This window comes from Daphnia magna, linkage group LG2, assembly GCF_020631705.1.
Source record: "Daphnia magna isolate NIES linkage group LG2, ASM2063170v1.1, whole genome shotgun sequence".
Lineage (NCBI taxonomy): Eukaryota > Metazoa > Arthropoda > Branchiopoda > Diplostraca > Daphniidae > Daphnia > Daphnia magna.
The window spans coordinates 14,088,817-14,110,705 of record NC_059183.1 but is presented as its reverse complement, the minus strand read 5'-3'; the positions used below and the strand labels follow the sequence as shown (position 1 = coordinate 14,110,705).

The window sequence follows — 21,889 nt, the reverse complement described above, 5'->3', positions numbered from 1 at the left end:
AGAGATGTATATGGTTGCCGAACACCAGTACGGCCGTTTCGATGCCAGCGCTCTTCACATTGCTCACGCTCTACGCGCCACCGAGCTCAAGCACAGTTACAGGTGACCTATTGAAAAGCCTCTTGACTCTTATCTGGTGAGTTTGAACATCAACTTCCCCGCCATTTCGTTTTCACCTTTCGTTTTTTTGGTTTTTTTTTTTTTACAAACGGTCAAAAGCGGTCTAGAAAATTCCGTTATATTAAATTTTTTTGTACGGGCTTATCTTTCGGTCGTGAGCATTATTGTCCAACGTTTTTCTCTGACACGACGCTACTACTATCTAACGTATCACCAATATTTCACGTATATTGGTGTAACATAAGCCCTGCACGATTTTGAATGGTGATTTCATTTCCATGGTCTTACATTAGAGGTCCCAGAATTGTCGTCTGCTAGGTGTTTCGTCTGCTATTTCCGCGGACAAATTTTTGGGCACTCGCTAGGGGCGCTGACTACCCGTATCGGTCATAACATTCCCTCCATAACGTTGTCAACAATGGGGAAAGTAGTCGCTTGAGACTGTTTTTCGCGCTGTTTTCTTCTGTATTAAAAATAAAAAAATTTACTATACAAATAAAGGAAACCTGAATCAATTCCTATTTGTATTATAAATCTTTATATACATTAATACACATTAATTAACCATCTTAGACAGTTTGCGCAGCTTATGCTGCTCTTCTCCTTTGATTTCTGGCTAAACTCATTTTTTAACCGTTTTATTATTGATCAACCTTACCTGGTTGATCAATTTTAAATGTTTAATTTTATATTTTAGTTATTGGCATCAAACTTTTTAGATCACATGTATCCCACTGTAGTTTAATGCTATTTTTACATTCAAAATACGTGTTTGTGCCATGTACCCCATCTTTCCGTTTCGTGATCAAATCAAACGGCTTTTCCTTATGTGGAACACGAAGTCAACTTTCATTTCGGTCTCAATAGTCAAGAATTCATTCTTAGGAAATGCCTTTTAAGACTTTGCCACTCGCTATAGCCCATCCTTTGCAGTTACTAAGCACTGATGCACACATTTCGTTTAAATTGTCTTCTAACTTTTTTTGTTATTGCCTGGTAATGTTTAGCTGGCAAAGTAGAACCGGAGAAATTCAGTCTTATTTGCACAAGGTCTTGCATTTTAGCAGTCCCATTTCTCCGATAGAAATAGGGTGACTGTTTAAAAATATTTCTACCAGTCCTATTACTCCACTTCACCCTAGGAAATCCGAGGTGTTTATCAGAACGGAATTTTGTGGTATTGCAGAAATTTCATCGAAGCTGATTCTCTAGCTTGAAAAGTTTCTTCGAGCTGGAATTCCATAATCATCCATCTTTTCCCTGTCTATTTTCCGGGTCAGACGGCCCCTTTCTGTTCAGAGACTTTGATTTAACCACAGACAAGAAGGTGTGTAAACCTTGAATACGTAAACGAACTGATGAATTGGATTCGTGTATTAAATAGTCCTTAATCAAGTTCAAGTAGATAGGAAAGGAATGAAACAATCAAGTTTAATATGAATTGATTTGAGGAAACCCCTCATAAAAACTAGTTAACAAAAAGAGTTAAAGCAGCGTAACGGAGTGGTTGTCGTAAAGCAGACTCCCAGCTTATCCAGCAATCATACCAGTGATTATGCTAATAATGAAGGGTAGACCCCCTGCTATTACAAGATTGACAAGCTGGCCAAGCAGGGCTTGGACGATAATAGTAACAACTGCTTCCATTCCCAGTCGTGATTGCATATCTCTTAGTTCTTCTAGTGAATACGGCAGCAGGTGGCTGACCCTTTGGAAGATTTCTTCGTCTGTTTTTGGTTTTTAAATTGTTTTTAAAGAGAAATGGATTTGAAATGTTAAATGAAGCATTTATCCGTTAGTGCCTTATTCTTACTCGTGTTCTTACCGGAAGCGTTCGAGTCGAGATTCAATGAATTCAAATTGTCTGGCCGTGTTCCAGCTTTGTAACCAGGCAAAGGGGACAAAGTAGGATTTTCAGATAGTGCTGTTGTTGCAGTTACCAAAGCTTCCAGCAATCTATGTTTTACTGCTGGATGCAAATTTTGCACTAAAGTGCCTAAAACAAAAATACGAAAAATTACATTGTTGTCACAAGTCTAGGGAAAGCAGTTTCAAACTTGGAAATTAGTTTTTTTTACGCAGCATTTTTCAATTAAGAGGGACATACTTTAGGAAGTAGTTTCAGTGTCTACTTTAAACTACATTGCGGTTGTTTCGCTTCCATTTACAGAAGTGACAATTGAAGGAAAATATCAATCACTCACCATAGTCGAAGAAATTACTGGGTTGCTGCAATGGTACTACACCAATAGGGAACATCATCTGTCGTGAATCCCTTGATGTTGGTTCCTTTGGCTCTGTGGGCAATCCGTTTCCCATCCAGGCAGCAGACAACACCTGCAAGACATAGGATTAAATCATTAAGCACACAAAAATTTCTCAAACTTATGATATTTTTGATACAGTGTTACATCTGAGAAAGACAAAGTGAAAATAATTTTTTATTACCAATAGCAGACTAAGATAAGAAATCGACATTTCTGGTCGTTTATTGTTCGTTTTGCTCGGGTGTTTCAATAGAAGAACTTTGCGTCGTATCCCTGACGTCTTCGTTGCGTCTGTCACGTCCAAAACTCGCCTGATTCAATTTATACGATTTTCTTAACCATTCTTTGCAACCAGTTTGTTACAAGCAAATTTTTGAACTAGTCTTTTGAATCTTAAATATTCAATCGTCTCGTTAATATCGTCCATCAACGGCGACCGGTTTCGTTGACCGAATTGCCCTTTGAGGAGCCTGGAGAATCTGTTCCTTGAAGTGGATTTTTCTCAGCGGTAGAAATGTACGTATAACGGTAATCGTTTATAACCTGGATTCGATATAATTGTGCGTGGATAACCAGTTTAATCTACAACATTTGAAAAGCAACCGATGTGTTTTCAAGTTTTAGTATGTCAATGACACAAAAAAATAGTCGTTGTGTAATTGTATTTTTCATTTTCTTTGACCTCTTAAATGAACTAAACTTCAGCTGACGCAAACGTTGCAAAAGATATGCCAAACCTAACCAGTTTATTATTTTCTCTGTCGCTCAGACTGATTCAATTCTTGATCTTGTTAACGAATGCCACCACGCAAAACGTTTTCCTGTTCCAGCACGCGCACGCCTCAAGTGATTTCGGTAGTCGGCGGTTTAAGAAGCAGCTCTCTCTAGTTTACTTGAAAACACGTCGACTTGTTTAAAGTCCAAAATTATCAACATAATTTCCGACGACATGGAAAGCGGGAGCATTGTACCCGCAGAAATTTGCTAGCATGTAAAGTGCCATCGACCGCTATAGAGAATTTTATTTATTTATTTATTTTTACGATTTTGATGTAAGAGTATCTTAATTTACTTTGCAAATCGATAAATGGGATTGAAAAAGCAGGCTCTAGTGTATTGAATGGGTGTGGGCATTTATCCAGGCCCATCATCCATCAAGAAGCTGTCATTGACAAAAGAGACAAAGAAGCTAAAAGTCTGGTTTACTTGAAAAAGTGGTAGGTCTAGCACTTAACTCGAGTACAACTTCACAAAATTTTGACTACTAGCCTACACAAAATTTACAATGCAGCACTATCAAATGCTGACTGATCCGTGATAGATAATCAAACGTGAATTTATGCTCATCAGAGTGCTTTTGACCGATGGAATTGAAGCCAGATTTAAAGTTTACTGAGTATTTCTGCCATCGCTAGATGACATCACACATAACAAGAAAAATATGAATAAATAATATCAGGGTATATAGAATAGAGTATCACTCTATACCCTTGATAATACTAAAATCTGAAGAACCCACTTTGGGGTCGAACATCTCAAGTGGTAAACTCACGCCTATTGTCCCGTGGAGTCCACGGGGCTCTAGTGCCAAAACTTGCTATGCCCTGTGGATACCAGGTGGCGCTGGTGTGGTGATTGTGCTGTAACAGGTAGTATGAAAGGTAAAATCGCTGATTTCACGAGAAAAAAAAATAACTGAAACAAAATCTGCATTCAATTTTAGATGTGCTGTGTGAATTTTGTCGAATTTCAAGAGATGTCGTTTTTTTGCCGATTTTGACAAAAGTGGGAAGGCTATACCCTTCCCACTTTTTAATTTTTTGCCAAATTTAAATTTTGACAATCGACAAATATCACACGGCATAAGCAAAATTGAATGCTGGTTTTGATTAAGTTATTAGTTTTCTCGTTAAACCAGCGACTTTCACATTACGATGGCATGAGCCAGCCATCGCCATCCGTCCATCTGTCCAAGTCCATACAAAAAAAAAAAAAAAAGCAGTTGGCAACCGTGCTTATCTGGAAAGTCTTTCATACGCATCTTTCAGACGCTTATTGCAAGCGATGCGGTGAGAGGTAGTGATTGAAATGGAGATTGGATCATTTGGTTAATTTACATGTTGTTTATGAACTTAAATATTATTAGAGATCAGCCATTTAGGAACTTCAAGGCAATCTACGTATTCTACTTTGTACCTTTTTTAGAAAACCGGTCACCTACAGTGTTTTTGGCCCCATTGCTACATGGTAATTATGTTTTCAAATCATTCACCTTCGCGGCTGAGACATCTTCAAAGCTTCGGCGTTTTGTTGAAGATGTCTCCGATTATAAGCTACTTTCCCGGTTGCAGTGACTAGAAACTTATCCTAAATTCCCTAAATCCATGAGCTTTGAAATAGGCCACAAATATTTTTCATCACAAGGTGTTTGATTATCAAGACATTAAACAAGTTTGATTATTTAACAATTGAATGTTTTCCCTGTATGGACAGAAGTTCATAGTTCAAGAGGATCTACAGTAGTTTTGGACTTGCATTTGATCAGCTTTGGAATTGGATCACCTTTAGAATCAGCTTTGGGATTACATTGAGAGCCCTCAGCAAAATAAGCCATTGTTCAAGTTATAGCACAAAATTTGTAGATCCATGATTCTTCTCAAACACCTAGACACTCTGGAATATTTGGCAGAATGGTACACTAACATCCAAAAATATCAATTGCTTCCCTTATTTACATTTTAATTTTTTTAGGGGACAAGTGTAAAAATATTTCAAATGTGAGATGTGTGGAAAAGGCTTACAGAATGTGCAGGCCTGTAACACAGATTTTGAACTTGGAGCTTCTCAGGTTGGCTATTTCAAGGCAGTAATAACTAGGCTCTTCTGTTCTTTTCAACAACAAGATGGGATAAATTTATTGATTAAAATTAAGGAACCCAAAGATTCCTTACAGCTGGTGATGTTAGTATGATCTTCAAGCATCCATCTTCATGTATTCAAAAACCAACAGCCCTTTGGTTAGGGAAACAGATGTTTAGTCTAATTCTTTGATCTAGCACTTGGGAATCACAATTAATGATTCAATGGTGATCAATTTGAGAATTAAGGGAAAAGAATATTTGAAAAAGAAATTTTGATTTTTGCATAAAGGATGTATTTCTTTTGTTGAGAGGTGTTCTGTTGTAATTCAGAGATGCCAGTCGGTTGCGTTGATAAATCTTCAATTATTTCGCTATCCAGGTGGAAACTCCGTCTTGTAGATTCTTATTACACGGTGAACTGAGGATTCTCCAACGTCATTGAAGATGTCACACCTGGTAATGCTTTTTCACGGAGTTCGTTTAGTTTTCTAATTTTTATCATTTGTACGTCATATTAAGTAAAACACTGCTGGAATAAAAACGGATACTTCGGGACAATGGTAAGACTAAATGCGATGAAAAAATCGTCTTCTCACCGTAAGTCAGCCGTAAGTCTTTAGCACATTGGAAATCTGAGTTGTTAAGTAAACTGAAGTTTTGATTCCTTGTTAATTAGTTAAAAACTTTTTTTATAATAATGCAGGGCCACGATTATCAAGGAATTCGGTATACAATAAAAAGTCATAGCAAAAGTGACTATCGTCCGTCGCCTTGTTTTCCGATCCGAACTTAAGAGTTGTCACAGTGAAATCTTTTGCATCAAGAAAAACGGGTTGACTTATATGAAAGGAGTCCGTTTTTATATTGACTTTGTTAAAAGCTTGCAATAGGTACTTACGGAGTTCTCGTGTAAAGTTTTTGCTTTGATGAACTTCTATGCGTTTTCAGAAGCTCCTTTCAGAATTTTTACGGGAAAAAGCCGGATGATGAATTTAAATGTCATGTAAGCTATATAAACAAGAATTTTCATGGTCATCTACGTTTTATTTATTTTTTTTATTTTTTATAGATGAATCAAAATAGTGGATTTGAAAAGGTTTCTGCTTGAGGCAAGTTACCGAAAAAATAATAATGATCGGAAGAACGAAACCGAATTTCCATTCTCTAGTCGCATTCCCGTGTAATTACGGTATTAATAATGTAAAGAATTGTAGCGCGTATCTGGGCTCCCTTTTCTGTATCCCCTTTTCCCCTTGACTCATAATAAACCAGTAGGGGGTCATGCTCCTACTGTAGGTGAGATGGCTCTGATCAGAAAGAGGACGTGAGGGTCCTCTTAGTTCGATGATATGGTAATGGAGGGCTATGTCGCTACTCCAAAATCCGAATTTAAGGTTAATCGCTCCTGTAAAAATGTTCCGTTTCTTTAGCTCTTCTTCCGGCTTCTCTTAGCCACGTACCGGGTAATCTCTCTGGTTGGTCAATTGAGGCAGTATCTTCCCCTGCCTTGGTTGACGGCAACTTTTGAAACGCATGTATTGCTGTTTAAAAGTTGCAAAATCATGTGGAGAATTGTAATTTTATTTATTTTTATTTTATTGTTTTTCAAATAATTCTTTGTCTTGTGTTACGATCTCCACACAAGTGCTTTATGCGTTAACCTTTGATATTCTGTGTTGGACTTAATGAAATCGCTACTGCTTCAAGACATGTTAATTACTGGATGTAAGAAAAAGCTCAGTTTCACAGTAAGAAGAATTTTAACTTGCGTAAGAATCATCTTCTTATTTCCTCTTTTCACATTAATTTTGTAAGTTTACTCTTTCAGGAATCGATCCCTAAATTTTCAGCGTGGTATGCCGATGCTCAACCATAGAATCGTGAGTCTTATAATTTCACTCACTTATTTCCTTTTAAATTGCATTGTTTTACAAGGTTGTCTTAGAATAAGGAAGCATTTCTTTTTCATGCCAGCAATCAGCTTCGGGGGGAAATCTTGACTAGGAAGACAGTATGAGTTATTTTTAAAAATGAAAGTCGGGCGTACTTCACTTATGGAAAACTGGGAGGGTTTTAAGTTTGGTTTCATAGAGGGTGGCGCCTTGACCACTGCTGTATATTCTTAAGACATCTAGGGGAGAAATAACTAACTCCGTAGAATTTTTATGGACATGTCAGCTGTTACATTTCGCGTGGCTTCGGACTGAGGATGGCTGCTGAAACGAACGTCTCTCTTCTTGAAATTTCACCACCGATTCCGTGTGTTTTGAGCTAAATCTTGTGAATTCAATCAATGCAGAGTTATTCAAGGTATTATGGCAAAATTCCATGTCAAAGAAACCTCGTACAACATTTTTAATTTTTAAAGGAGGACCATGGTTTGGCTTCGCTAGCACGTTTTTCATCTCTGTTAGTCTTATAGATCCATTTTGTACCAAAGGTGATACGTGAAAAAAGTAGTTCTTTATAATCTATTTCCCTATCTAAATCTCTTGGATTCTTGGAGGTGTCATCAGGTGATGTTAGAATTTGTTGTTAATAGTTTAAGGTTTTGTAATTGTGCTTTTAGGTCTTCGGAATGTACTGATGTACTATGGTGGCCACAAAATCACTCAGTGACTTGGTTCAATCCAGGATTTAGTTTTTTCAAAAGTGGTATACAGTTTTAATTTGCAGAGATCCTGGAGGTATCTGATGTGTTGCATAGCGTTGGAGTCGCTTGGTGAGAGAAAGGAATGAAACAAATGTTATGTTGTCAGTGTAAATAAAACATATCCAGTATGATTCTTGTGTTTGTTGAATTATTGCCGCATTCAACAGAAACAAAGGAGTTAAAGAAGGTAATGGTTAAATCCTTTGCGAACCATGTGAAGCTATTTTGTCTAAGTCATTTTTTTCCTTTTTTTGGCCAAGTGATTGCATTCGACAGTTAAATACAATAAAGAAAAAAAAATGTATTCACTGATGTTTCACTGACTGAAGTCTATTGAAATAAGTACTCTTGAGATGGCTGGACTTCAAGTGAAACAGGTTGGGAAAATAAATAATCTAGTTTATCTTTGATTTGGATAGAGTCGACCATGGTAAAATGAATTAAACACAATAAATAAATTTAAATTTAAATTGTTTTTATTGTCCCACCTCCTCCCAACAATTCCACCACTATTTTACATAACAGAATTTGAACATAATTCCACTATTTCTACATACATAAAATATATACACAAACATACATACACTTAACTAAATTAACCCGTTGGCTGCCAGGCCATGCAACCCGTAGGTTGCTTAAACTACGGTAACTACGCATCGCGTCAAAAGGATCGCGAACAAGGTGAGACTTGTCCGAAGACAAGTCCGGGCTGACACGGTGACGGAATCCGTTACAGGGAATGCACACCCTCAGGAATCCGCCACCGCATCGACAAAGAGAAGTCCCTAATGGTGCATTGCCTAAGGCGCCTTGCGGCGAAGGCCATTGCGGCCGGTCCCTAAAGCTACAAAAAAAATGGGACGCAAACGGGGTGGCAGCCAACGGGTTAACTTAAACAACACACAACACTTAAAATGCAAAATAAAACAATACCAAGGCGACGATCCACGCTGAACTCCCTACGTGAAAGGCGAAGGCGAAGCCGGTGACGAGATGATGGCGTGGACAAAGACGGCCAAGACGATGGCCACGACGAGACGGAGACGGAGATGAAGGCGAAGGCGAAGACGACGAGACGGAGATGAAGACGAAGACGGCTATGACGAGACGGAGATGAAGGTGAAGACGTCGACGAAGACAGCGTTGAGGTGAAGGCCTAGACAATGACCGGAAGACGAAGAAAAATAGATTAAAATGAGGGAAAAAAAGAAGTAAGCGATTTTAGGCGGAAAATGGCATTTGTCTGATAAAACGATGAAAAAGACATTTTAACTTACGCGTGGTCCACTGGGAGCGAAACTACCGAAATAGTCGAAAAGGCAGTGTTGTACCGAAGGCAGATGAACATTTGCAGTCCTATCCCAGAATTTTATGTTACAACACAACAATGCTTCATAACATGGCAACTTAAAATACCAAAAAATGGAGATGGTGTTAAAGCCTACCCATGTTAGCTGGCTAAGTAATGGTGAGAGGAACAGCAGGATTAACAATGACAGTTTTCTGTTTATACAACAAAGATTTATATGAAAAATGAAATCCAGATAATCCACCAAATTAAAATACCATGGTAATGCAATGATGGTGAAACTTATTCCATGTTGCTCATTTGGCAGACCAAGAAGAGAGGAAGAGAAGCCTGTGCGGAGAAAATTGTTACAGGTGTATAGTGGAAGATAACTAATGTTCTGAAATACCACAAGCTGAAGTGTATAGATGATAGTTGGCTAATCAGAGAAGCTTGGAAATCTGGATACCTGTGATGCTGAGGGCTGATGGTTAGCAACACAAAGTAGACGAAGACTCTGTGGTTGACTGATGAGAGAACACACCACTAAGCTTAAACAAAAGGCTTGAGGTCCATTAATAGTACTTGAACTGGATGCTGATCTTCATTTAAGGAATAGTGGCCTTCTTAAAGTGTCAGAATCTCTTGTGGTACATTGATGGCAGGAATGTAGGCTGCTGGTTCAGCAGCTGGCAAGGTGAAACACCACTACATACAAAAAGCAATCTATTTCAAGGGATTTCTTTTACATACCCAATGATAGCAATACTGAATAGATAACAACAAACCTGAAATTTTTTAAAATGAAAAATCCTTTGAAACACAAAACAGAGTAACGTAACAAACACCCATTTAACTTGTCACTCATAATCTTCATTATAGACGCACATCAACGCCATCTAGAGTTTCCACCTAGAACAAAAAAATTTATTTTATTTTGAATGTTGAAATAAGTACTTATAAGTGCTTGAATTTTGCTAATCACTGATAGCTGAATTCCAATTTTAGGCATAACATCCTAGGATATCAACTACTAGTTGCAGCATGAAACGCTAAACATTTGTAGGTAAAACTTGTCATAGCTCGTAGCATCAGTCTGTAGTGTTGAAAGCAAGAAAAACACGGAATAATAGCTACCACTCACTAACGCATGCGAGAAAAGTATTTGAAATTGTTAGAACAATACAGCTCATTTTTTACTTTTTGCAGATTGTCAATAAAAATTCCCGGAAGTAACCAGAAGTAGCCAATATCTCCGGAAATAAGGATCCTATAACAAAACGAGTAGGATTTTCGGGATTCTTATCAAATTTGGGGTCGGAATGACGTGTTTTTAGTCAAAAGTCAGATTTTACCAAAATCGCGATTTTTCCAAAATTTGCGATTTTTGACAATTTTCGGGTATTTTGAGCTGACACAAGGAATCGACCCCAAATTTGATGAGGATCACGAAAATGTAGATCTTTTTTCTGACAGACCAACAAATAAAGAGTTATTTGGCATTTAGAAACCGGAAGTCGAAATTTCGGAAATTTAAAAAATGAGCTCTGTTCTCCTTCTCCTTTAAATGATTAACCAGATTTTGATAGTTGAATAACTAAAATGTTGTTAATAAAAGCTGTGCGATGTTTGAAAAATTCTAAAAGTACAATTCCAGTTCTGACACCTAAATAGACTTGAATCGAAAAATCCTACATTTAACAAGATTAAACCCCTTACTTAATTTTTATTTAGTGAATTCCTGCAACCGAAATATGACAGAACTTGTCAAAACAATGTTTCGGGTTCTACTAGTATCTGGCTGGATGCAGCTAGACTGCGCAGGACTCTTTAAATGGTTCGTCTGCTCACCCTCCACCTATCCATCTATTGGTATTCTTCACGGTTTAACTTACAGGTATCATCAATCAATCCCCCTGAAACGTGAAGACACCTCTGGCTTTTAAGAACAAAGATTGGGTGCCACTGCTAAACGCCACCTGCCAGTTCCAAGCACAGATTCATTGGGCAAAGCAAACGAAAGGGTCCATCCTTAAAATCGTCATGTGACGCTTTACTTTGCATTCCTTTTCTGTTTACTAAAGACGTCAGAGCTGTTCTTCACTTTTAGAAGCCTACGTACCCTTTCCTACAGTCATACTTTCTGGTACCACTCTGAATAAATCTAAACAATTGGCGAACATATACCACATTTTCAAAATGTTCAATTTCAGGAAATGGCATAACGCCTCGAATGGCCTTCCACTTGTTTTTGGGAGACAACGGGACGTTCCCAAAAGAATTAGATTAACAATTGGTCGAAAAGGGTAGATTTACAAGGGAGAGCAACAACAACCCACCTAGCTATACATTAACTATGTTAATTTGTTAGACGAAAAACAACTGCACTCGTTATTTTCAACAAATGTGCATGTAATTTTAAGGAATAGTCAACAAGTCATCACGTGAACTCCTCTTTAAAAGCGAGTTGAAGAGATTTTCACGAGACGACAAAGCTGATTGATTTTCAATTTCAAAAGTTTATACTGAATCCACTGTTCATAATATCTCCCATCTAAATCTGGTCAATGATAAAACTCCGTATCCTTATCCTATAAAGAGCGCGGAGATCATTTGCCTAAGCAACGTTCGTAAATCAAATCATTCCCACTCCGTTGTCCCGGGTGGTTTCGCCGTCAGGTCCCTGGAACAGTTAAGACGGCTTCAACCATCTTGTCTACAACCTTATAAGAGGTATACACGTTTACAGCAAGATCAGTTTAAAAAATGTACCACTTTTTACGAACCTCTTCAGATAAATTGGTATCAGGAATCGCAGGAAGTCCAGTCATAAAATCCTATGAAAAGAATGGTTGAAAAACGTCTGATCGCTGGCATGATAGAATGCGTTGACTCGTATCGCGATCAAAGTGAGAGGGATCAAGACGATTGGGATCTGGGCTAGCTTCTCTTTCTTTCTTCTTATTCCGAATCCCTTAATATTTATTTGCCAAATAATCCGCTTCCCTCAAAATCGTCAAAATGTTACTCGTTAAGTAGGTTGGTGGAACGGCTGTCACCGATTCACGCACAGCTTTTCCGAATATGTAGCAAACACGACTGACATTTTGGCACACACGCGGTATTAAGTGGGCGTAGGTGGCTAAATCATTCCAGTTTGTTTGTGTCTGATCAGAGCTCAGTGCAATAGCTTTAAGTTCGGCAATCTCCCTGCAAGGAAGAGAACAATCTTTATAAAATTCCACCAACAAACGTCTAAATTGCTTAGTTCTTGCACCTGAATACCGACAATGCGAATAGGCAGTTTAGCGTGGCAACATAATGGTTGCGAATGGGCAATTCTTCCAGAAGAAGACGCTCTTCTTTCGACATCGCGATTTCAATCCGATTGAGCAAGACAGGTTCCTTTGGCTGCCATGTTGGCGTAATCGACCATCAAACGAATCAGCACTTGCGTCTCACCGAAATCATCTTCCATGAACAGTTCTTCGGCGTAAATGATCCCGTATTACTGTATACTATTGACGACCTACACAGATTCATCTTTACGCAGGAAACCGTTATCAATATGGATGGTCTGCACTCGGCGACGAGTCGTCACCCTGTATGGATTGCCCATGGCTTTGTGGATGGGTGTCTGCCTGAAAAGTTGAAGATTGTGGAATCGATCTCCACTTGTGAAAATAATTGATTTAAAGTAATAGATCATGTGTTGTTTCATTTTACAAATTACCAAACTAGTAACGAGAAACAAATGTATCAACCTCCAACTTTAGGTTTTTCCTGCTAATTTAAGAATACCAATGAAGTTACTTTATTACCATGATTACAGATTTGTCAAATACCTTGAACATCTTTTTAGAATATTTCCAACAATACATGGTTGGCATCAAAACAACCTATGTTCCTTGTTCCAAGAAGAGAAAAATATTTATGATAAAAGACTCATCTAAAGAAAGTCCACAGCTACAAGTGTCCTTAAGGGAAGAGTCTTTTAATATATGGTGTAGTCCTATGTTCAATAACAGTTTAGCTAATATAAAAATTGGCAGAGATTTGCATGTGTAAACCAAAGTTACTGTTGATAGGTCATTTCAAGATAGCTTACATGAAACCAGCATTGTGCAGATCAGCACTAAGAGCAGATTTTTCCCACTGCCTATTTTTGCACACTGCAGGGCTGCGGATAGGAACTGCACCTAAAGATATGAAAACACTTTCTTACAGCAAAACAAAACTGAAAGAAATAACATGCAAATATACTGTACTGTACATTCAAATAACGTCTAGTGAAAAATCAACTTTCAAACAATCGTTTGTGTCGTGAAAAATTGTACCTCAGGTTGGTACGAAAAAAAATGGAAAATTTCAGTATATTAACCAGTAGCCAAAAGAATGTTTAAAACGGATCACACTCAACATTTATTACCTCCCCGCTGAACACGTCTAGAGTCCTTAACAACTAGGCCACATCTGATGGGCCATGAATTTCTATTGCAGACGATCCACTAAACAATGTAGCCATCTATTGACAAGATATCTAGTTTTACTTGCGCCATTTAATTAAGCCCGACATTTTAAGACCGACTTATTGTATAAAAAATTGTATAAAAAATGGCTTAGAATTTTGACTTGGAATTCAATAAAACTTAACCTATTGCAACCAAAATGAGAAGCTATTTCCTTATAGAATATTAGTTTCCCACTCAAATAATCGAATTTTGGATGAAACGGATCCAGAGTAGCAAACACTTGGAATCAGAAACACCCCAAAACTATAGTTTTTATCAGAAGCTGCAAGGGCTTTTTTTTTCAACAGTTGGTTTAACTAGTTGCTATGAAAAAATAAGTGCCTCTAATACTAGCGCCCATAGAATAAACTTCGAAATCAACGTTCAATTATGGATTTATTTTTATTTTAAAAGTGGGAGAATTTATTTCTTCACATTTTTGGGCCAATTAAATTGAAAATCAAGTTTATTTTTAAAATTGGCCTAACTTAAAATTTGACTTGAATTTAACGTAAAATAAAAACTATTTCCTAATAAAATATTAAGTTGGGTCGACCACTCAAATAATCGAATTTTGGATGAAACGGAACGGTTTAACGAGGAAACCTTTTACTTAATCGAAATTAGCGGTCAGTTTTGATTATACTGTGTGCTTCTTTTTTCTCCAACGCCATCGAAAAATTCGCGAATAAAAAAGATGACAATAAGATATCAAAATTTTCGTTATCTTATCTCATTTTACTTTATCTGCCAGATGCAAAACACTGATTTTTCACCCATTTCGTACCGAGACTTTTCTCCATAGATGGTGTGACGTTCGTGAGAGTAACAGCACTAATCCAACATAGTCTTCACGACTTAACGGGAATGTTCAGATTGTCCATGACACACCCTCTCCGCCCATCTGATTGACTCTCCCAAGGACCTTCGAGCGCCACCACAGAAGGAAATTATATAATAACATTCTACTGGGCTGTAAAACCGGTGCAAGGGAAAGAAGCTAATCGAGTCTAAAAGGTTTATTACCCCGATTACACTGCATTCTGACTCGATTACCCGAATTTTGCCCCGATTCTTACCAGACATTTTATTTAAGCATAAAATTCGGGTAATTCATCGTATTTTTCATGGTTTTGTAATTTGGCGCCACGCATCCGCCATTTTTTCAAGAGGGCGCCGGGTCTATCACAGGGTGTTTTGAACCGAACCGAACCGCTTGAAAACTACCTACCCGGGTCGTTACCGATCGGCCATTTTTCGGGTAGGTTGGTGCGGTTTTTTGGGGTTCAGGTAGGGCTCGGCCCCGTGTCCAATGGGTAGGTATTTGGGCGAATGGGTAGGTCTTCTCGGCAAAAAAAAATTGGATGCGGTAACGGTGTGGTTCCAATTGGTTCTTGGGTCTACTACCACTCCGGGAACCACGGAATTTAAAACTTTCCATTACCCGGGTTCAAAACCTCGGTTATCTTTTCTTATCATTTTCATTTTCTACCCGATTACCCGAGTTTTTCCCTGAAATCAAGTGACGCTCTTTGAATTTCCCGCCACAAAAAATTTTATTTTGCTGCCCTCCCTTTTAATTGAACTTGGGGCTTTGCAAGCCGCCATTTTCCAAGATGGCGGTGGGTATACCCGGTTTGCCCATCAAATCCGCCCAGCCTACCCACTTTGGCAAATAGACTACCCGGATCGCTCATGGGCGACTTTTTTTGGCGACGAGCCGCGGGTAAACCGGGTTTTCAAGAACCGGGGCCGAGCCCTAGGTTCAGGTAATCGGGGCCGAGCCCTACAAATACGCACAATTGGCAATTGCACATTCAAAAAGTACGCCATTCCAATTATTGATTATTGATTCCAAACATTAATCAGTCATTCACGCCTTTTTCCGTTTTATTTTGTAAATTCGTGAAAATTTACGGAATTACCCAAAAACCCGATCACCAATCATGGTTGCTGGGTGAGTTGCTGCTTCACTGTTGTTGAGATCCGTAGTCTTTAACAACGTTGTTTTTGATGTGCCAAGCTGCACATCAACGTCAATTCTCTTTGCACACTTTCAATCAACAATCCATCTTTAACTTTGAGATGCCAAGATCGCGATCCCGTTCCAGATCAAGAGAGAGGAATAAACACCGTCATAGATCGCGAAGTGCGTCAAGAGAACGAAATCGATCGAGAAGACGATCGAGAAGCCGTTCTCCGATTCGTGGTGAAGGTAATAATTTTACTTTTCGTTGTTCGTTTTCCTGCTTAACTAACTCCGTAACATTTGAATTTCACAACAGAAAAACAGGTTAAGGATAAATTTAAGGATTTTAGATCCAGGCCAGCCAATGGTGGTTTTGTTTCACGTGGAGGAAAAGGGAACCAGTTTAGTGAAGAATATTTTGATTATCGGAGAAAAGAAAGAGAACAAATAAGCACTATGGGTGTTCCGTCAGCTTGGGGTAGCTCACCTGCTCGTCTTGATTGGTAAGCACACATTTTCAATACCAAACATTTAGTTAACACATCTACAATCTTTCAGGCCAGAAACTTTAGCAGAAGTATTTGGAGAGGGCAAGAAACCAAAAAAGAAGAAGTCTCGAAATTCAACTGATTCAGACGACAGCAGTGAACCAGACAAGAAGCATAAAAAAAAAAGCTCTAAAAAGAAAAATGAAAAGAAAAAAAAGGTGGGCATATCTGACCAATTCTTTTTGTCATCATATTCCAATCCATTCTTTTTAGAAGGAGAAGCATAAGAAGAAATCCAAGAGGAAGAAGTCTAGAAAGCGGGATACATCATCCTCAGAGAGTGGTAGTACTTCAGGGGAAGATGAGTGGGTTGAGAAGCCAGGTATGGTGTATCTATACAATAATGACAAACATGTATTCCTGTCACATTCTTTTTTTTTTTTGTTTTTTAAGTATTGCCCAAAATACAGTCCCTTAAGAATGGCTCTGGTCCTGAGAGCAGCTCTATGGACTCTGGTGACGAAATAGTTGGTCCAGCTCCTAAAGGTGTCGTTCAGCTTTCACATCGCGAGATGGGCAAAGCCCTTCTTCCCGGTGAAGGTGCTGCTATGGCCGCTTACGTCCTAGAAGGCAAGCGAATCCCTCGGCGTGGTGAAATCGGTCTGACGTGCGACGAGATCTCGTGTTATGAAGACGTCGGCTACGTCATGAGCGGCAGCAGGTGATTAATCTATTACATCTGTACCGACCTGTTTCGCTAAAATTCCAATCAATGTTTTTCTCTCTTGCAGACATCGACGAATGGAAGCCGTCCGTTTGCGTAAAGAAAACCAGATTTATACCGCTGACGAGAAGCGAGCATTGGCCGTTTTTAGCCGCGAAGAACGACAGAAACGCGAGACTAAAATTTTGGGCCAGTTCCGTCAAATGGTTAATAAGAAGCTAGGTAAAGAATAATCGACCAGAATTGCTGAATTACTTTTTTTTTTATACTGTTTTATTATTCATCGTCGAAATACAATATCCTGACGCATAAAAAAAAAAAAGAATTCAACACATGTCTATAGTATTTATTTATTTTCTTTTTTTTCTTTTTCGTATGGCGCATTTTTGTTCTATGGCACCGAATTTTTTCAAACCGCTATACAAAGTTATTACACAAAAAACGTTGACGGTCACATTGTCGAACCAATGACTAGTTTCTATAAAATCTTTTTCTCGTAATTTCTTCTTTTGTGTTTTTATGGTGATGTCGAAGATCCGTCGGAAACATTCTAGGAGTAAAAGGACAGGGAAAGAAGAAGAAAGAGACGAGAAACAAAAAAAAAAAAAAAGAAAACAAACAGAGATCACCTATTAAAGACATGACTCGATTTACATTTTATGTTTTTTTTTTTGTTTGTTTTTTTTTAAAGAAGAAATTGGACACTAAGTGATCCCCAATCCGTGGAATGTCTACGTCGCGTAAAACGGGAAGAAAAGGGGGGAAAGAAAGACGAGCCAATGAGAAAAAGGGGGGAGGGACTGTTGACAAATTTCTTTTGAAACAGAAAAATTATACAAATATATATGTGTCATATAAGTAGACGAACTGACTCGACATCCAAAACTCGAAACAAAAAATGCAAACCAAAATCGTCGTGGACGTTGGAAACGTTCAGCTGGTCCGTCCGCGTTTTTGTTTTTGTTTGTTCTTTTTCCCTCTTTCCGTTTCGTCTTATAATTCCGTCCTTGGGAACGGCTTGAGGCTGTTGTGGAGTGTGACGGCCCGCATGAAGCATTCCTCTTCTTGCGAGCAGGCTTTCTGGTATTCCGGTACGCGGTTGTTACCGATCAGGCTGACACCGTGATTCATAGCCGCCGGCGCGCTGATGCCCCACGACGTGTTGGGAGATGCCGGCTTCCACTTGCTGGACAGCGTTCGCGCGTCCTCGGCTTTGGTTGGGTGCGGCTTGGAAGCTCCGCAGCACGACTGCCTGATCCGCCGGCGGAATCGACACGCCACGCAGGCCGCAAAGACGAGCAGACAGGCGGCGCCGGCGGCCACCAGTCCAACCACCAGCTGGGGCGAGCGCATGAGCGACGTCCGGCAGCCCAGCTCGTCGTCCGACAGCGAGGACAGCGCCATATTGGACACTGGAACCGGAGAGGCGCAAACGGCTTCTGTTGGCATGGGCAGCAACTGGCTCTCTGCGGCAACGTCGCGTTTCTTCATGTGGTGCGTCACCGTGACGGAGCCGACACTCGTTTTGAAAGTGCCCAGCAGGTAATCTCTGAGCCAAAGCAATTTACAGTCGCAATGGAACGGATTGCCACCGAGATCGACCAGCTGAAATTGACCGGGACCCGATGCTGCCCACATTTTGTCCGACAGCGAAGTCAGTCCGTTGTCGCGTAGCACCAGTCGACGCAAATTGACCGACCGGGCGAGGAAACCTTCCGGCAATTTGGACAGTCGCTTGCAATTGGTCAGCCGAAGTTGAACGAGTTCGCGATTGGCGGACAAGGCGTCGGCGTCGACCGTCGTCAGCTGGACGGCATCGTTGACGTCCAGCTGTTTCAGCCGAACCAGTCCGCTGAAAGCTTTCGCTCCGATGACGGAAATGTTGTTTTGGCCCAGCGTCAGCACCTCCAAATGCGAAAGGGGCGGCCACGCCTGAGTCGGAACGACCGACAGCAAATTGTCGTGAAACTTCAGTCCGCGCAGTTGGCCCAGGCCCCGGAATGCTTCCGTCGAAACGTTGCGCACACCACATCCGCTCAAATCCAGTTGACTGAGCTCGGACAAGGCGCCGAAGAGGCCGTCGGCCAGCCAGGGAAGGTCATTTCCGGCCAAACTCAGTTCGGCCAGCGGTCGGAGCGGAGCTAAAAAAGCCGGGAAACTCGGTGGCGAATTGTAGCTCAGTTTGTTGCTGTCCAAATAGAGAATCCGCAAGTTGGGCAGGCCGGCAAAGGCCTGCGGATGGATTTGCTCCAGCCTGTTGCGACCGAGATCCAGTTCGCGGATTCTTCCAGCCGTGGCGAAAGCTCTTTCATCCAAAGAGCTGATGTAATTCTCTCTCAACGACAAGATGGACAGATCGCGGCTGAGACCCAGCCAAGTGCCCTGCCATCGATAAAAATCGATAGTTTATCAATGCGCCGAGAAAAATGAAAGAATTTAAACAAGAAGAAAAAAGAAAAATCAATAAAGATTATTTGCCACTGACGTTGCCTATGACGGATATTTTGTTGTGATCCAGCCGGAGCTCGTTGAGTTTGCGTTGACCTTCAAACGTCCTATCTTGAATAGATACCAATCTGCCAAATCCAATGCAGAATTTTAAAAAAAGCACAAGTTTAACGAACAAGTTCAAAGAAAGGACATTAACAAATAGAAATAGTAAGGGGGATCAAGTCTATCCATTTTTTTTATTTTATTTTTTTCAATAGGGAAGTCGAATGCGGACGAGAGGGGAGGAGAGCAGACGACGTACCTATTGTGAGAGAAATCGACGTAGAGAAGTTCGACGTAGAAGCGCAGAGCCGTGTCGTCAACGGTCTTTATCTTGTTTTGTCGGAGCACCAGACGCTGCGATACGTTCCATTACCAAAAGTGGGTAGAGACACACGTACACACACAAACGCGGTGAGGAGGAGAAAATCCCCCAAAACAAAACAAAAAACAAAAAAATAGCCATTGATTAGAATATCCAACTATTGCGCAAAAGACTTTCACAGTTTGAGCGCATAAATAAATGAGCCGATCAACAGCAGATCATTTCCTTTTCGATGGACGCCATTGTCCTTGTTTTTTTTTTGCCATCGGCCATTCCGATAGCGTCGCATTGGCTGATAAATCAATCCCCCCCCCCCCACACACATTTTTGTTGGTCTCCCCTGTCTTGTCTGCAGGGTTTTAGCGTGATCATAAAGATATCCGAACAACAATCAATAACACGCTGCTGCACAGCGAACATGGTTTATTAAGAAAATCCCGGTCGTTCTCTTTCACGCCCAATAAATGGCCATATCTTGTCCGGTGGTGCTGGAAGGACACATTTCTCAAGGCGAGTTCAGTTGTCCGGGAGACGGACGAATAAGGTGGGCCAGTCCATAAGAGGCTCTCACCAACAAGAATGCATTGCACCATTCCGGAAATGGATGGATTTTTCCCCCGTCCTCCTGTCTGTCCAGTATTCACTTGTTTTGACCTCTCCAATGCTCAATAGAGGGCACAAACTAACGAATTCACGCGCACACGCGCACGTCGTCCGTCCAGGTAGCCAACATTTGTTGTTGTTGTTGTTCAACAGCGGCGTGTCCCAGCCGAAATAAAAACACGCAAACGTAACGGAAGCAAAAGCAAACCCCCCCAAAAAAAAATCAAATCAAATGAGACAACATAATTACCTGGACGGAAGGATTAAGGGTGATGGGAATGACTTCCAGATTGGCTTCGTCGCAAGTCACTTGAAGCGTTTCGTCGTCGCAGAAACAGCCGACTGGACAAAAGGCGTTGGCCCGTCCTGACAGCACGAGAACGGCCAAGACGGCCGCCAGAGCGCACAGCCTCATTCTTGAAGCGCCTTGTTGCGTATAGTGGAAGACAGAAGACGAATCCGCCACATCCGACACCACCTAATTTGCATAACAATCAAACAATTATGGTTATCTGTTAACATATGGCCGTTGCCATTAAAGAAGCGAAAAAAACAAATTGAAATTCCTACACGGCAGACACAAAAAGAAGCCAATAAACTCGCACCGTGCCAACTTTGCAAACGCACGATGCGCAAAGTTGACCCTTAGACATTGCGACCAGGACCTTCAAATAAGGAAACTTTGCAGAGGTCGCCATACTTGGCAATATGCGCCTCTTCTTTTATTTTTAGTTTTTAGTTTTTCCTCCTGCTGTTTCATTCAACGAGTTTCGTCTTTCTCATTTCCTGGAACTGATTCCCGTTTAAAAAAATATTTAAAAAAAAACAAATTCTCGTGTGATCGATCAGGAATGCGAAAATCGAGCAGACGCACAAGCGATGGCTTGATGATACGAGTCAATACGTGAAACACGTCACAGCTGATGGCAGTTGGGCCAGCATAGAATCTGCTGACTGGGCTTTTATAGCCGTTGCGTGTTTAAAAAAAACAAAACACAGCCGAGACATGACTTGTTGGTCCGTCTCGTCCCGTTGACGCCATTCATCAAATCTACAAGAAACTCAAAAAAAATCGAAAAAAAAAAAGAGGTATTCGCGGAAAAAAACAAAAAACAAATGAGGGAACCGTCAGCCGACAGGTATGCAAATTATGGGGAAAGCAGCGCTGAAAATCCCACGCAAAATAAATAAATCATTGACGCAAGCGCAAATTTTTGCTATGCTGTCCAAACTGTTCCCGGCTCTGCCCCCCCTTAACTAACAACAGAAAAGAAAAAAAGGGAGGAAAGAAAGTATATTCTTATGTGTACACACGTCAGCCATTTTGTATGCGATAATGAAAAACAAGTTCGCCGTATTTGCGCGTCACACCTTTTTTTTTTCCCACATTTTCTTCTTTAAATATTCACGATGACGAATCGTCTAAACGGCCGCTCTGTCCTCGGATGGAGGGAAAACAAAACAAACACACGCATTTTGCGTTTGGCATTTTTTGGCACACACAAGTGGGACGTCTGTGCCGTTTCCTACGCCAACGCTTCGTGACCCTCCATTTTTCACGTGGCGGCTGAAATTCTGCGCACCGCCGCA

The 21,889-nt window shown here is 40.3% G+C and overlaps 3 protein-coding genes and 2 long non-coding RNA genes across 50 annotated transcripts; 2 read left to right on the top strand and 3 right to left on the bottom strand.

Moving 5' to 3' along the window:
• Positions 1-1,479: 1,479 nt before the first annotated feature.
• LOC116916783 lies at positions 1,480-2,727 on the bottom strand. Its single transcript, XM_045169386.1, has 4 exons — positions 2,569-2,727; positions 2,325-2,457; positions 1,946-2,116; positions 1,480-1,847 (listed from the first exon to the last, which is right to left on the bottom strand). Exons 1-4 carry the CDS (start codon positions 2,596-2,598, stop codon positions 1,651-1,653), a joined length of 531 nt encoding a protein of 176 aa, XP_045025321.1. The 5' UTR covers positions 2,599-2,727; the 3' UTR covers positions 1,480-1,650.
• Positions 2,728-4,372: 1,645 nt separating this feature from the next.
• LOC116916806 lies at positions 4,373-8,032 on the top strand. 20 transcript variants are annotated; one of them, XR_006643322.1, is made up of 11 exons: positions 4,373-4,463; positions 4,534-4,634; positions 4,788-4,811; positions 4,881-5,080; positions 5,139-5,704; positions 5,768-5,856; positions 5,952-6,251; positions 6,318-7,017; positions 7,077-7,128; positions 7,427-7,558; positions 7,617-8,032. It is a non-coding gene; the product is annotated as an uncharacterized LOC116916806 (long non-coding RNA). The 20 variants fall into 20 exon arrangements; XR_006643314.1 differs by having other exon boundaries at positions 4,704-4,811; XR_006643315.1 differs by having other exon boundaries at positions 4,374-4,463; positions 4,739-4,811.
• A 676-nt stretch (positions 8,033-8,708) lies between these two features.
• On the bottom strand, positions 8,709-13,679 carry LOC116916811. Of its 27 annotated transcripts, none has more exons than XR_006643287.1 (13): positions 13,463-13,664; positions 13,298-13,388; positions 13,035-13,201; positions 12,467-12,975; positions 11,976-12,399; positions 10,147-11,912; positions 9,978-10,101; positions 9,775-9,897; positions 9,599-9,716; positions 9,468-9,540; positions 9,318-9,404; positions 9,179-9,257; positions 8,709-9,057 (listed from the first exon to the last, which is right to left on the bottom strand). It is a non-coding gene; the product is annotated as an uncharacterized LOC116916811 (long non-coding RNA). The 27 variants fall into 27 exon arrangements; XR_006643282.1 differs by having other exon boundaries at positions 9,599-9,897; positions 10,147-10,285; positions 10,909-11,912; XR_006643288.1 differs by having other exon boundaries at positions 9,599-9,897; positions 12,467-12,863; positions 12,923-12,975.
• A 2,012-nt stretch (positions 13,680-15,691) lies between these two features.
• LOC116916727 (NKAP family protein CG6066) lies at positions 15,692-17,211 on the top strand. Its single transcript, XM_032922060.2, has 6 exons — positions 15,692-15,915; positions 15,986-16,172; positions 16,228-16,375; positions 16,431-16,539; positions 16,611-16,878; positions 16,949-17,211. The coding sequence occupies exons 1-6, from the start codon at positions 15,714-15,716 to the stop codon at positions 17,112-17,114; spliced, it is 1,080 nt and encodes a 359-aa protein (XP_032777951.2). The 5' UTR covers positions 15,692-15,713; the 3' UTR covers positions 17,115-17,211.
• Positions 17,212-17,217: 6 nt separating this feature from the next.
• Positions 17,218-20,722, bottom strand: LOC116916678 (leucine-rich repeat neuronal protein 1). Its single transcript, XM_045169382.1, has 4 exons — positions 20,550-20,722; positions 19,634-19,728; positions 19,367-19,457; positions 17,218-19,263 (listed from the first exon to the last, which is right to left on the bottom strand). Exons 1-4 carry the CDS (start codon positions 20,712-20,714, stop codon positions 17,875-17,877), a joined length of 1,740 nt encoding a protein of 579 aa, XP_045025317.1. The 5' UTR covers positions 20,715-20,722; the 3' UTR covers positions 17,218-17,874.
• Positions 20,723-21,889: the final 1,167 nt, after the last annotated feature.